Source organism: Megalops cyprinoides, chromosome 1 (assembly GCF_013368585.1).
Source record: "Megalops cyprinoides isolate fMegCyp1 chromosome 1, fMegCyp1.pri, whole genome shotgun sequence".
Lineage (NCBI taxonomy): Eukaryota > Metazoa > Chordata > Actinopteri > Elopiformes > Megalopidae > Megalops > Megalops cyprinoides.
In genome coordinates, this window is record NC_050583.1 from 4,650,045 (window position 1) to 4,662,544 (window position 12,500).

Genomic DNA, 12,500 nt, shown 5'->3' on the forward strand with positions numbered 1-12,500 from the left:
TGCTGAGTCCTCTGGCCGGGAAAGACAGCCCTTCCCACTTCCAGAGGAGAGACAGGGAGACACGCCCTGACAGCGCGTTCTCAAACAGGAACAGCAGAGAAGCCCGGGCTCTGTTCTCTCAGATGATGTCACGCCAGGCAATCCCGCATATCTTAACGTCGCCATGGAAATGTCTGGCTTTCTGGTGGCAGGCGGACGCGCAGGCACGCCAGCGCAGTAGCTGTGAAAGTGTGAGATTTGTTCAGCCCGATCCGAGCCGTGGCGTCAGGGAGTTTTAACACCGAGACAGACAAGCCTGCTGTTTTCTCAACAACTGAGAGGTGCTGAAAACACCAGGGACCGATCTGGACCTACAACAGTCTGGCTCTCTCTCACTCTCCTAGTCTTTATTTTGCTAGAATCAGTCTGCCAAACTGCGTGTCTCTGTTTAGGACCTGATTGCGTTCTGATTTTTTTTTCTTTTACTCTGTAAATATATATATATATATATATATATATATGAAATGTGTGTGTGTGCATTTATATTTGTTGTCCATTGTTGGTTGAGTCTAACAAATTGTTGATCTCAGGCCTACTGGCTCCAGTTCTCTCTGAATGGGGCAGCAGGATTGTCAGCAGGGTTTTGTATTAGGAGCAATTCTGGGTGAGCTGGTTGAATTAGGAGCAGAATTTCTCTCTGCTTTTAGATATGGAGAGGAAAGTGTCCAAGTTCAGCCCTGCATGTGTTATTGAATCTGCTTGCATGGGCCCTCGGAATATTTTACAAAATTCTTGTTGTAGGACTTCAGATTATGGAAAATGTTTATTTCTTTCAGGTTTTTAGGTGGAGTGGATTTTGCCACCATGTAGCAAGACTAGTATTCTCACTGAGTTTAAAATTTTTACCTTTCAGCAAATTCGATGTTCATAGAGAACCCTCTGAGTTGTCTGTTCTGTGATACACTGATGTCCAGATGCCGCCAGCCGTAGCTGTTGAAGTGCTCAAAAGTTATGTTTCTTAAATTGAAATGGCACCTATTTGGGTTTGGAATTCCTCCTGGGCTGCCATATTTTCCTCTCAAGACTGTCAGAGCCCATTTCTGACAGTAGTCATCTCAATCTCTTTCTTTCTTTCTCTCCCTCCCTCTCTCTCCTCGCTGTGTGACACATTCCCCCCAGAGGACTGTGCACCTGTATACACGCACACGCACACACACACACACATACACACACACACGCACACACACACACACAGGGGACGCGTGTGATTACGAGCTGTACGATACTGGTGTGAAAATCTCCCGTCAGGTGGTGCTCCCTCTCCCCCCTCATGTACTATTACTCTCAGCATCCAACCCCCTCACTTTGCTGGAGTCTTCCTGGGGAGGTCAAGTCTTGCCCTGCCAGTGGGGAGGGGTGTGGCCGGGATTTTGGCTGGGGGTGGTGGGGGTTTGGGGTTCAGGTTGAATGACAGGTGGAAATGGGGAGATTTTGGGATGTGGGCTGAAATGTTTAAGGGGAGGTGAATTCTCTACTTCTCTCCTGTAGGGGTGATGACAGTGTGAGCAGAAGAAGGCCACTCATGCCTGCCTCGACCCTGTAATCTTTTTTTTAACCCTTTCTCTCTCTGTCTCAATCCCACTCTTCCTCACGCTTGCTCTTATGCTCTACTCTTCTGTGCTTTCTCTTGTTGCCTCTCTCCTCCGATTATTCCATCTCTCATCCTTTCTTTTCTCCTTCTGTCCTCGAAACCCTTAATGATTTTACACCCTATCATCTCTCTCTCTCTCTTCATCATTTTTTTTCTCTCTGTCTGTCTATCTCTTCTTCTCTGTCCCTGTCTTTTTTTTAGGTTGAGGTAGCGGTCTCCAAAGCAGCAGCTCAGAAGAGGAAACCTGTGCCCAGTGTTTGGTTTCATAAATCTGGGATTCCTGTTTAACTAACTGACAAACTTGGCCTCGCTCCCCCACAAGCTCTCTGCCCTCCCTCGGCTCAGCAATCTTGTGCACACAATCTAATCTACTGAGAGGAAATGGAAGTAGCTTACAAAGCAACGACACAGGCTTTACTCCCCTGGAAAGATACCGCCGTACTTTACAGAGCTACAGAAATCACAGTGCACCACAGAGCTACAACAATCACTGAAATTTACAGAGCTAGAAAAATCACTGCAGTTTACATACTGCACAAATCACTGAACTTTATAGAGCTACAGATATCACAGGTCTTTCCAGAGCTACAGATGTTGCTGAACTTTACAGAGCTACAGAAATCACTGAAATTTACAGAGCTAGAGAGATCCCTGAACTTTACAGAGCTACACAAATTACAGAGCTACCAAAATCACTGAACTTTACAGAGCTACAGAAATCACTGCAATTTACAGAGCGACATAAATCACTGCAATTTACAGAGCTACATAAATCACTGTACTTTACAGAGCTACACAAATCACTGTACTTTACAGGGCTACATAAATCACTGCACTTTATACAGCTACAGAAATTAACTACACATCACAAAGCAACAGAAATCACTGCACTTTACAAAGCTGTAGGAATCACTGCACATCACAGAGCTAGAGATAACTACGTGCTGTAGAGCTACAGCAATGACAGCAGTTTAGCTCTCCACAGAAACCACTGCTCTGTAAAACGCTTCAGGAATCATGGTGCACTACAGAGTTACAGAATTACTGTAGTTTGCAAAGCTGCACCGTATCCTCTCGAACTGCTGCCCAGAGAAGGTGATGGGATGCAGTCACATAAGGTTTGTAGGTGTGGCGTTGATGCAGGGTTACCCCAACAGGCCGGAATGGTCGCCTCCAGTTTTGGAAACCGCTGCACTGAAATGCCGGGTCTGCAGGCAGGCAGCGCTTTGTCTAAAGCAGAACGTGACAGCTGCTCGAGAAACACTCCGCTTCACTTCAGTGAGACTGTACCGGAATCTCTCTCTCTCTCTTTTCATTTAAAATTCCTCCCTTTGTGTTTGGCCATGTGTTCATTTTTCAGTCGGAGTGATCCTCAGTCTTCCGTGACAAGAAGCCGATTGGCACGGAGCTGCGGCTTTCTATTTCTGATCGCCTCGCTCTGCCGTTTGAGGCACTGCCGCTGTTCGAGGCAGGACCCCCTTCCTCCATGATTAAAAGTTGCACAGCTCTGAAGTGACAAAGGGAAGGCAATTACCAGGAAGCGGCCGCCACTCTCCCATCCCCTGGGAAACGTGGGAAGCGGGAACGGTTCCGTCGCTTACGACGACGGCCTGTTTATTCGGGGAGAGAGAGAGGGATGAATAGAGATGATGACTGAATTAGAAACGTCTGCATCTCTCTCTCTCGGGCTGGATCCGCGTCCCGGGCACGAGAGACGGCTCGGCCGGCTTTAATTATACACAGGCGGGCGTTGCTGGAAGCTCCGCTGAGATTTGTCGAGATTAATTAAATCTCGGACGGCTAATCGCCGTCTTAATGCACGTCCCGCTCCGAACCGCCGACTTCATTTTGAGTGACGAAAGTGACGCTGCCATCTAATCGAGACGGAGCTGCTGCGCTTTCGGTGTCTGCGTTTCACGTGAAAAAGAAACACCGGGAGAATGAAATGCTGGACTGTGACTGAGAAGAGCTTCACACGTCAGCATTTTAACAGCCACACCCGCTGTCAAACCCAACAGGCGTGTAGCTGTCTTTCATTTTCCACTCAAAAGTGTAAATACTTACGAACAGACAGACTCAGAAGCAGAAAGATTCACAACTACCAAGATTCAGAACTGAAAAGACTTGGAAATCGAAAGGATCAGAAATAGCAGGATTCAGAACTGAAAAGACTCGGAATCGGGAAGATTCAGAAATAGCAGGATTCAGAACTGAAAAGACTCAGAATCAGAGAGACTCAGAACTACCAAGATTCGGAACTGAAAGTCAGAGTGTCTCAGAAATAGGAAAAAAAGGAGTAAGATGACAGTAGCTTTGACAGAAGCCAGTTGTGTGGAAAGCAGAGCAATGCTTTCCGAGCAAAGAGGAAATTTTGTTTCCATTTTATCAGTGAGTTTCCCCCACCCCCTTCCTTAAAAGTAGGGCTTGTCTTCATATCATAAACACCTCACAGGAGTGTAAGACAAACAGGAATCCGACACTCTGTGCTGTGATTCATGGTTAAGTACAGATAAAAAGATGAACAGACGATTGATGTATGTGCAATTAATTTACTTATCAGCAGCCCGGAGGCAGAAGAAGGCGATTAGCGACCTAGCGTGTGTGCTTATGCGCTCATCAGGAAGGCGCTCCTGCATGTTAAAGGGGCTGATTGTGACGGATGCTACGGCTGTGCGGAAAAGCGGACGCAGACGCAATTAAGCTGTGTCGTTGTGTTCCAGCCGAACCCGGTGCGGGACCTCCATTGAGGAGACGGAGGAATGAAGCGGTCTCTTGGAAGGAGCTGGAATGTCCCATGTGTTATTTTGTGTGTGTGGAGGGGGGGGGGGGGGGGGGGGTGTAGGGGCTTGCTCTAACAGGTAGAAGCAGTCAACCCTTCAGCCCCTAAACGTGACAGCCAGGCGTCTCTGGAATGCAGCAGGGCCTTGTGGGAACTGCCATCATAGCTTGTGATGGAATTCCATCGATTACCATTCCAGTTCCAACAATATTGATTTATTTTCTGTTGTTTTTTTTTTTTTTTTACTATAAGCTGCTTCATTTCGAACCCGATGAACTGTAATTTTCAGAGCAGAGTCTGGTAGCACTGTCCTTTTGCAGATAATGATTTTATCGATGATCTTAACTGACAGTAAATAAATCAAAGTCAACTCGTAGTGTATTTTTTTTTTTTTTTTTTTTGGCATGGATTTATCTGAGACACTGAAGACCTGTGTTGCAGTGTAGCGTCCCTAGTGGCAAGATCCTGCTATAGCAGTAGCACTACATCTGCCTGAAGGAGATTTCACACGTGCAATAATCCTATACACATAAATCACATCTGCTCATAATAGAAACAGTCAGTGTCTGCACATGCGTTGTAGTCTCATGGTGCCTCGTCCTTTTGTGACCGTGTGTATACTATCGAGGAACAATACTTAAAGCATTTATACAATGATTTGTCCCTGAGCCAAGCCCCTTGGGAAATAGATGTAAATGGTGTCATAATATTGCAGCATAATGACGGTAAATTTGATGCTGGTATATATCTGGTATATGAAGCCCATCGGCATATAGTCATGCGAATCACGCAAAGTTATTTTGTGTCAGTGGCATTTCAGTGATTAATGATTTGAGATGCAGGGCACTGTGTGCGTGTGTGTTAGCATCCATGTGTGTGTGTGCATGGAAGAGGTGTGACTGTATTAATGAGAGTCATAGCATTAGGATATTTTGGGCATGGCGGGGGGTTGGGCAGGAGGTGGTGAAGGGTTCTGACAGAATGAGAGAATGCATTAATACAGTGTAGGAATACAGGGACAGATGTGTCTCTTCCTTCCGCAAACTACAGTCAAAAATTCAAAATGATTGGTTTTATGACATATATTCCATGCATGATGGAATATTCTGAAGCACTTCCTTGAAGTCTAGATCCTGATGACACCAGAACTTGATGATGTAAGACAGCTCCACTACCCCCTAGAGCTTTCCATTGAATGGACACAAGATTTTTTTTTTTCTATTTTCGATATGTCTCTCTTGCGAGAACCTGGAGTCGCATGGAAGCCGCGCGGTGGTGACCTCTCTCAGCAACATCTCCGGTCTGGTTCTCGATTGGTTTGAGCTCTAACCAATAGGGCGAAGGCGTGGCGAATGGCTTCCTAAAATGGAGACGGAGACTGAGACAGAGGAGGAAGAGGACAGACAGAATTGGAGTAAGAAGGGATGATGATTTTGCTCAAATTCTGTGTGAAGGAAAAGCACCTGAGAGAAGCGAAGCAGAAAAGAAGAGGGAAGGAGTGGAGAGGGAGGGGAGGGAGAGGGGATGAGACAGAGAGGAGGTGTGTTATACTTACAGTTGCAGCTAGTTTGTTTTTTCTCTTGTGCAGGAGGCACTGCATCACAGACACAACCCCCCACACATACGTGCACACACACACACACGCACACACACCCCACACCTTCAAATTCTCTTATGCAGCCCTGTTACCCAGCAGAGACCCACAGACGACTCCATCTCAGGCCCCTCCTCTCGTTAATGGTACTAATTAACATCCCGGCCATACCGGTTTGTACCGGTTTGTACCGGGCTGTACCGGACTGCACTGGGCTCTATCGGGTTGCACTGAGCGCTGAGCACTGGAGGGGCGGGGCTTGTGTGGCATGATTGGCATGAGTGGGGAGGGTCGTCAGGTCAGTTCACGGCTGAGAGCTAACGTGCTTTTTCTCTTCCAGAGCAGGAAAGGTACGACATGGAGACTGGAGTGTTCACAGGGCCAGGCAAATTCCTCACCCATTCTCTCTCTTCTCCATCTCTTCCTCTCTCTGTCATCATTCACTCTGATGATATCCCTCTCTCCCTCTATCTGTTGAACACTCCCTTCTACCAAAGAAATGCTTTATGAACCTTACAGAGTTATTTTTCTGTATGTGGATACACACACACACACACACATAGTAATATAAATAGCAATATCATTTGCGAAATGGCAAGCTATTGATACACCAAAATGAATATATGAGTATACTGTACCAAAAAATAAGAAGTTCTGCTGTTCATTTATGATGCCAAAATCTGCGGACAGATTTTTAAATAAAGTGAGTCCCCCTGACCTATTTATTCATAAATTTAGTTATTTTTCTTTATCAGGGGTGCAACCTGGTGCACAGGGGGTAGGGCAGAGGTTTTGAGTAGCTCAGGGACAGGACAGACGGAAAGGTTGTTTGATGATCCTCTCTCTCTGTCAGTATGCAGCGGTGAATGCTGCAGAGTGTGAATTAACAAGTGGAAGTGCTGGGAATGACGCTCACGGCGCTGCTGTGAGCTCTCTCTCTCCGAGGCTGTGATGCTGTCTGTGACAAAGCCGTGCAGTGCCTGTGCCAATCACACCCTTCCGCCAATCAGAGTGTCTGACGGACCAGACCGTTCCAGGCGACAGACAGGGAGAGCCGTAGGATTCTCAATGACCCCCCCAGGCAGCTCCCGTGTCCTCGGGTCCGACGATTGGTCGCCAAGGGGTTTCATCAGTCAGGTGACTGTGACATCACTGCGATGTCTGTGTCAGGCCACAGGCGCATGGCAGCCTGGGTTCTGACCCTTCTCGCTGTCTCCACTTGGCTGATAGAAGCAGGACCCTTTTACCTGTCTCTTTGTTGCTTGTAAAGCATTGACCCCTCTGGTTTTCTGCTTGTAGCGTTTCTGTTCATTTATTTATTTGCCGAGCGGAAGCCCCTTTTTCCAAGGGGAGTAATAATGCTAACAGTCAATTTGAACAGCTGGATATTTACCAAGGCAATTCAAGACAAGCACCCCTGTTGGAGGATACAGCAGCGCTGAACCTGGCCAGAACCTGCAACCTGCCGGTGTGACTCCGGCAGATTCAGTTGTCCTGTTTTCCGTCTGAGGTTTGGGGAGGTCAGGTTATTCCGGTTGGGACGCGTGCCGTCCTGTTTTGGGCGAGGCGTTCTGAAACACTGACGCGGTGAGGGTGCATCGCGGCAGGGGCGTTGTGCAGCATGGGCCTCACCGCTGAATTTCCTGCGTCCTCACGCATAGAGGCCGTGGTGTGTGTCGCTGGTAGTGATGGCAACGCTGAGCCCTCCTCACGCCGCGTCCGCTGGGACTTGCGGCTCTGCCAGGAAGCCGCACCAGGAGAGAGAGAGGAGAGAGAGAGAGAGAGAGAGGAGAGAGAGGAGAGGGAGAGAGAGAGAGGGAGAGAGGGAACGGGGGGTGGGGGGTTGGGGGTGGGTGGGAGTGGATTCGGGAAGGTCAGGGAGGAGCGAAATGGAAACAGGGGAAAGAGGAGGAGGGCAGAGAGATGACCAATAGGAATGAAGGAGCATTAAAGAGGAGGTTGGGTAAATCAAAAAAGGGAAGGGGTTTTGCTTTATAACAAAAATGATATAGCAAATAACGCTCAACAGTCACTGCTGACGGCTCCATTTCAGAAAAGGCAGGAGGTACGCTAATGGTTACACCTGAAACCTGGGAAGAAGGTCTTCACAAAATCTCTAGAAACTGGAGAAATTCTTAACAATTGGAAACAAGAGTAATCCCAATACATGAGAAAGGGGATTGCACTGATCCAGGGCAGTACATTTAATTTGTTCTGTAACTTGTGTAAGATTTTGGAATATATCGTAAGAGATCAGGTAGATTATAGGTTATTCCTGGGAAAAAAGGACAGTCAACATGATTCTCATAGCAAGGAGATCATATATATATATACTTAAATAATATTTTGGACTTCTCTGAGGAAACCAAAATTAACTCAGATTGAGTTTATGATACTGTGAGATCTGTTACACTTGGTCTATTACACCCAGTAACAGTTACCCATTCCCAGTGTTTTTCTGATAAAGCCTTTTTTTACCACAAAAAATCATTTTTTCCCTCATGGGTTATACCTGCAGCTGACGTAAATAATAAGAGTACAGTATTAACAACTATATGTACAATTTTGAAGTAAATCTTGGATTTTCAAAAAGCTTTTGATAAAGTACCTCATGAGTAATTCATTATCAAACTGAAATCAGTATATATTAATGGAATTAATATGTTAATTAATTAATTAATATGTGGGTTAAAATTGGCTTCAGCATAGAATCTCAGAGAGTAATGACATGGACCAGAATCTGTATTCATCGAGTGTCTCACAAAAGGAAATAGGTCCTTAGTGTTCGAAAATTCTGAGTGACGTCAGTGTGGTCCTACCGTTACTTCTAAGAATAAAAGCAATTTAGCAATTTTTATGGGACTTAAAGGTGCTCCTACCTAAGCAGGTAGGTGCGTTCAAATTAGCAAACAAAGGCAAATGTTTGCGAACAATTTCAAACAGTTTTCTGTTTGCTTTGAGTTTGCGAACACACACAAACAGTCTGAGGAGGCAGCTCTCGGCGAACAGACATGGATGCTGTACTAAGGGAGGTGTGTGCCCAGATGTGAGTTATCCCAGAAAATATACGTAACTGTTTGATTTTATTTAATCTTCTTACAATAATTCAGGTGGTTAACTTGTCTGTCAGTTACATTGATACTTTTTTCGAAAGCCTCTTTTTTGTATGCTATTGTTATCAATCCTTAGCGTTAGCTAAGCGATTGCTCTCTGTGGTCGCTAGTTTAGGCTAACTTGCGTACATCACATACAGTTAAAGCGTTAGGTATGTAAAATTTCAAATGATACCTTGGTTGTTATTAGTAGCCTAGAGGATTAATGTCAGTATGCTGACCTAAGAACCGTTCAAATTTAAAAGCTGAAAGAAAACCCGTTCGCCTGGAAGTTCCAGGGGCGATTCTAGGATCGGAGCTTTAGGGGGGCTCAGCCCCTAATGAGAATGTGACATGCATACAGTGCCTTGCAAAAGTGTTCAACCCCCCTACTAAATCACTCATTTCACTGGATAACAATTAATACATTAATATTTTTCTATATATGATATTTTAATTTACAACAATAATACTTTTAAAGAATTACTAGTAAGTAATGAGTTTTTTTAGGGGTGCTGAGTTGACATTTAGGTGTGCTTGAGCACCCCTAAAATGAGTCTAAAATCACCAATGCCTGGAGTTTGCCGAATGGACCTCAGATGTTTATGAATCCTTGTGAGCTGTCTTAATCCATAAGGAGCTGCCCACAGGTGGCTACGCCGAGGCAGTGTGTATGCATTTGATGGGAGAGCAAAGACGTGTTGCATACATCTGACAACACAGAGCTGTTAAAATGATATCCTTCAGAAAAGGAGGGTATTTTATTATTTCTTACCAACCTCATCAGAGACATTGTTACACGTGACACAATACCTGCAGTCCGCAAGCTAACTAGGACAATCATTACAGAATGAAGACAATATTAACGGTAACGAAAAAATAAAACAACATAGTTATTACTGTGATTATTTTCAAAACAATTTCAAATTATTATTTTTATTGCCTTCAAGTTGACTAAGACTTGAAACCATCAATAATTTGCTGGCTTTTACTAATGTTTATGAAATGTTTGACTGTGTTCATGAATTGATAACACTACTGCTCTCAATGATCGCATTTACTGTGCATTTTCTCAGCTTTTTGCTTGTGGCACCTCACATGTGGTAAGAATCAGATGAGATCGACTCTCAGGAAACGGTCTTACTCCCAGCTGAGAGCGGGAGTAGGGAGCTGCATAAATAACTCCCATGGCACTACTTTTTTGTTCACTCAGAAAACTGGGAAAGCTTTTAGCAGGGCTCTTAGGAGTAATTCTCAGATGCTTCTGAAACTTTTCAAGTCTCATATCAGTCTGCCTGGTGACAGTTGTTAAGTGGCCAGCCAATCACTTTTGATAATAGGCTCTGCCATCTTAAACCTGAGACAAAAACCACCTGGTCCTGATGGCAGGACCAACCAGGTGCAGACAAGGCCCTGAGGATGAGATCCTGTGCACAGCTTCACACTGCAGATCTCCTGACCATTCTGGCATCGAAGGCTTGTGTAAGTGCTGATTTTGGAGGGAGAAGGTTAGACACAAGTCAAGAGAGGGCTGGCACCATGCTGGTTCTATGCTGGCTGTACACTGTCCCTGTGATGGTACTATGCTGGCTGTACACTGTCCCTGTGATGGTACTATGTTGGATCTGTGATGGTTCTATGCTGGCTGTATGCTGTCCCTGTGATGGTACTACACTGGCTGTACACTGTCCCTGTGATGGTACTATGCTGGATCTGCGATGGTACTATGCTGGCTGTACACCAGCCCTGTGATGGTACTATGCTGGCTGTACACTGTCCCTATGATGGTACTATGCTGGCTGTATGCTGTCCCTCTGATGGTACCACGCTGGCTGTACACTAGCCTGGTGATGGTACTATGCTGGATCTGTGATGGTTCTATGCTGGCTGTATGCTGTCCCTGTGATGGTACTATGCTGGCTGTACACTGTCCCTGTGATGGTACTATGCTGGCTGTACACTAGCTTTGTGATGGTACTATGCTGGATCTGTGATGTTACTAGGCTGGATCTGTGATGGTACTTTGCTGGCTGTACACCAGCCCTGTGATGGTACTATGCTAGCCCTGTGATGGTACTTTGCTGGCTGTACACTAGCCCTGTGATGGTACTATACTGGCTGTACATCAGCCCTGTGATGGTACTATGTTGGCTGTACACTAGCCCTGTGATGGTACTATGTCAGCTGTATGCTAGCCCTGTGATGGTCCTATGCTAGCCCTGTGTTGGTGCTATGCTAGCCCTGTGATGCTGGCTTTATGTTTCTACTATGCTGGCTTTATGACGACACTGCTCTGGCTCCACAGTGGCCCTAAAATGGTGGTATTCTGGTGCTCTTCTTTCTCATTTCAGGAAATCTGAAATGCAGAGTGAAGTGTTTCCTTGTGGTGACCTCATCAGTCTGAGCTCATGTATACAGGGGGGAAACAGAGAGCAACAGCTCATCTCTGTGTGTCCAGCTGTCTCTCTGCTCTTTCCTCACCTTAACACCACATTCACATGGTTTTTAGTCCTCTCTCTGTCTCTCTCTCTTTCTCTCTCCCTTTGTCTCTCTCTCTCTCTTTCTGTGTCATCCTCTCTCTCAGACACACTCACTTTCTTCCTTCCTTCACAGCTGCGGAGGAGATTAACAAGCGCTTATTTCCCCAACAGGAGACAGATGGAGTGATTTCGGGGAGAAAGGAGGAGGAGGAGGGGGAGATTTGTGCGGGGCAGGAAAGTTCTGGGCCCCGTGTGTCACAGGCATGGGAGGGCTGGGAGTTTGTGCTGGATTGGGTGGTGTACAGGATGTGATGTTGATGGAGGTGTGGTGGTGGTGGGAGGGGGGGGGAGTTATCAGTAACTGAAGGGAAAACTGAAGCCATTTAATCTCCATATCTCCCTCACATTTCCCATGTGGGCCATCCTTTCTCTAACAAACCGTGAAACTGACAGAAACGTAAACCTAAAAAAAAAAAGAAAGAAAAGAATAAAGCCAACAGGCCAGAAAGGACAGCGTTTTATTTAATCTCAATTTTCTCTTTTTTCCTGCACCTGTTTTTTCTTTCATTCTCTTTACTCTCTCTCTTTCTCTCTCTCTCTCTCTCTCTCTCTCTCTCTCTCTTCCTCTCTCTCTCTCTCTATCTCCTTCTCTCTTTTTTTCCGATGCTTGAATAGAAGTGGACCAAAAAGGTAAACACCACAATGAACACCACAGCTTGCCCCTCCCTCCTCCTTCGTCTCCTTCCCTCGTTCCCCTAGCTCCAGACCCCCCCCCCCCTCCCCCACCCTCTACTCCTCTCTTCTCTCTCCTCTCTTCTCTCTCCTCTCCCTCTCTCCTCTCCCTGTCTTTCTCCAAGCCCAGATCCTTGTGTCGTGGTCATGTTTGATGTTGACCCACTCCTCTCTCTCTTTCTCTCTCTCTTTT

General features: G+C 45.9%; 1 protein-coding gene across 2 annotated transcripts in view; it reads left to right on the plus strand.

Annotated features, from left to right (window-relative positions):
• Positions 1-12,500, plus strand: part of LOC118792385 (adhesion G protein-coupled receptor L1-like) — a 133,902-nt gene that overhangs the window by 77,387 nt on the left and 44,015 nt on the right. The window contains exon 5 of one of the 2 annotated variants that reach the window (XM_036550226.1): positions 12,251-12,265. The exons of the other annotated variant lie outside the window; for it this stretch is intronic. Coding sequence (XP_036406119.1) covers positions 12,251-12,265 — 15 coding nt within the window. The remainder of the gene's footprint in view (positions 1-12,250; positions 12,266-12,500) is intronic. 2 annotated transcript variants of the gene reach the window in all.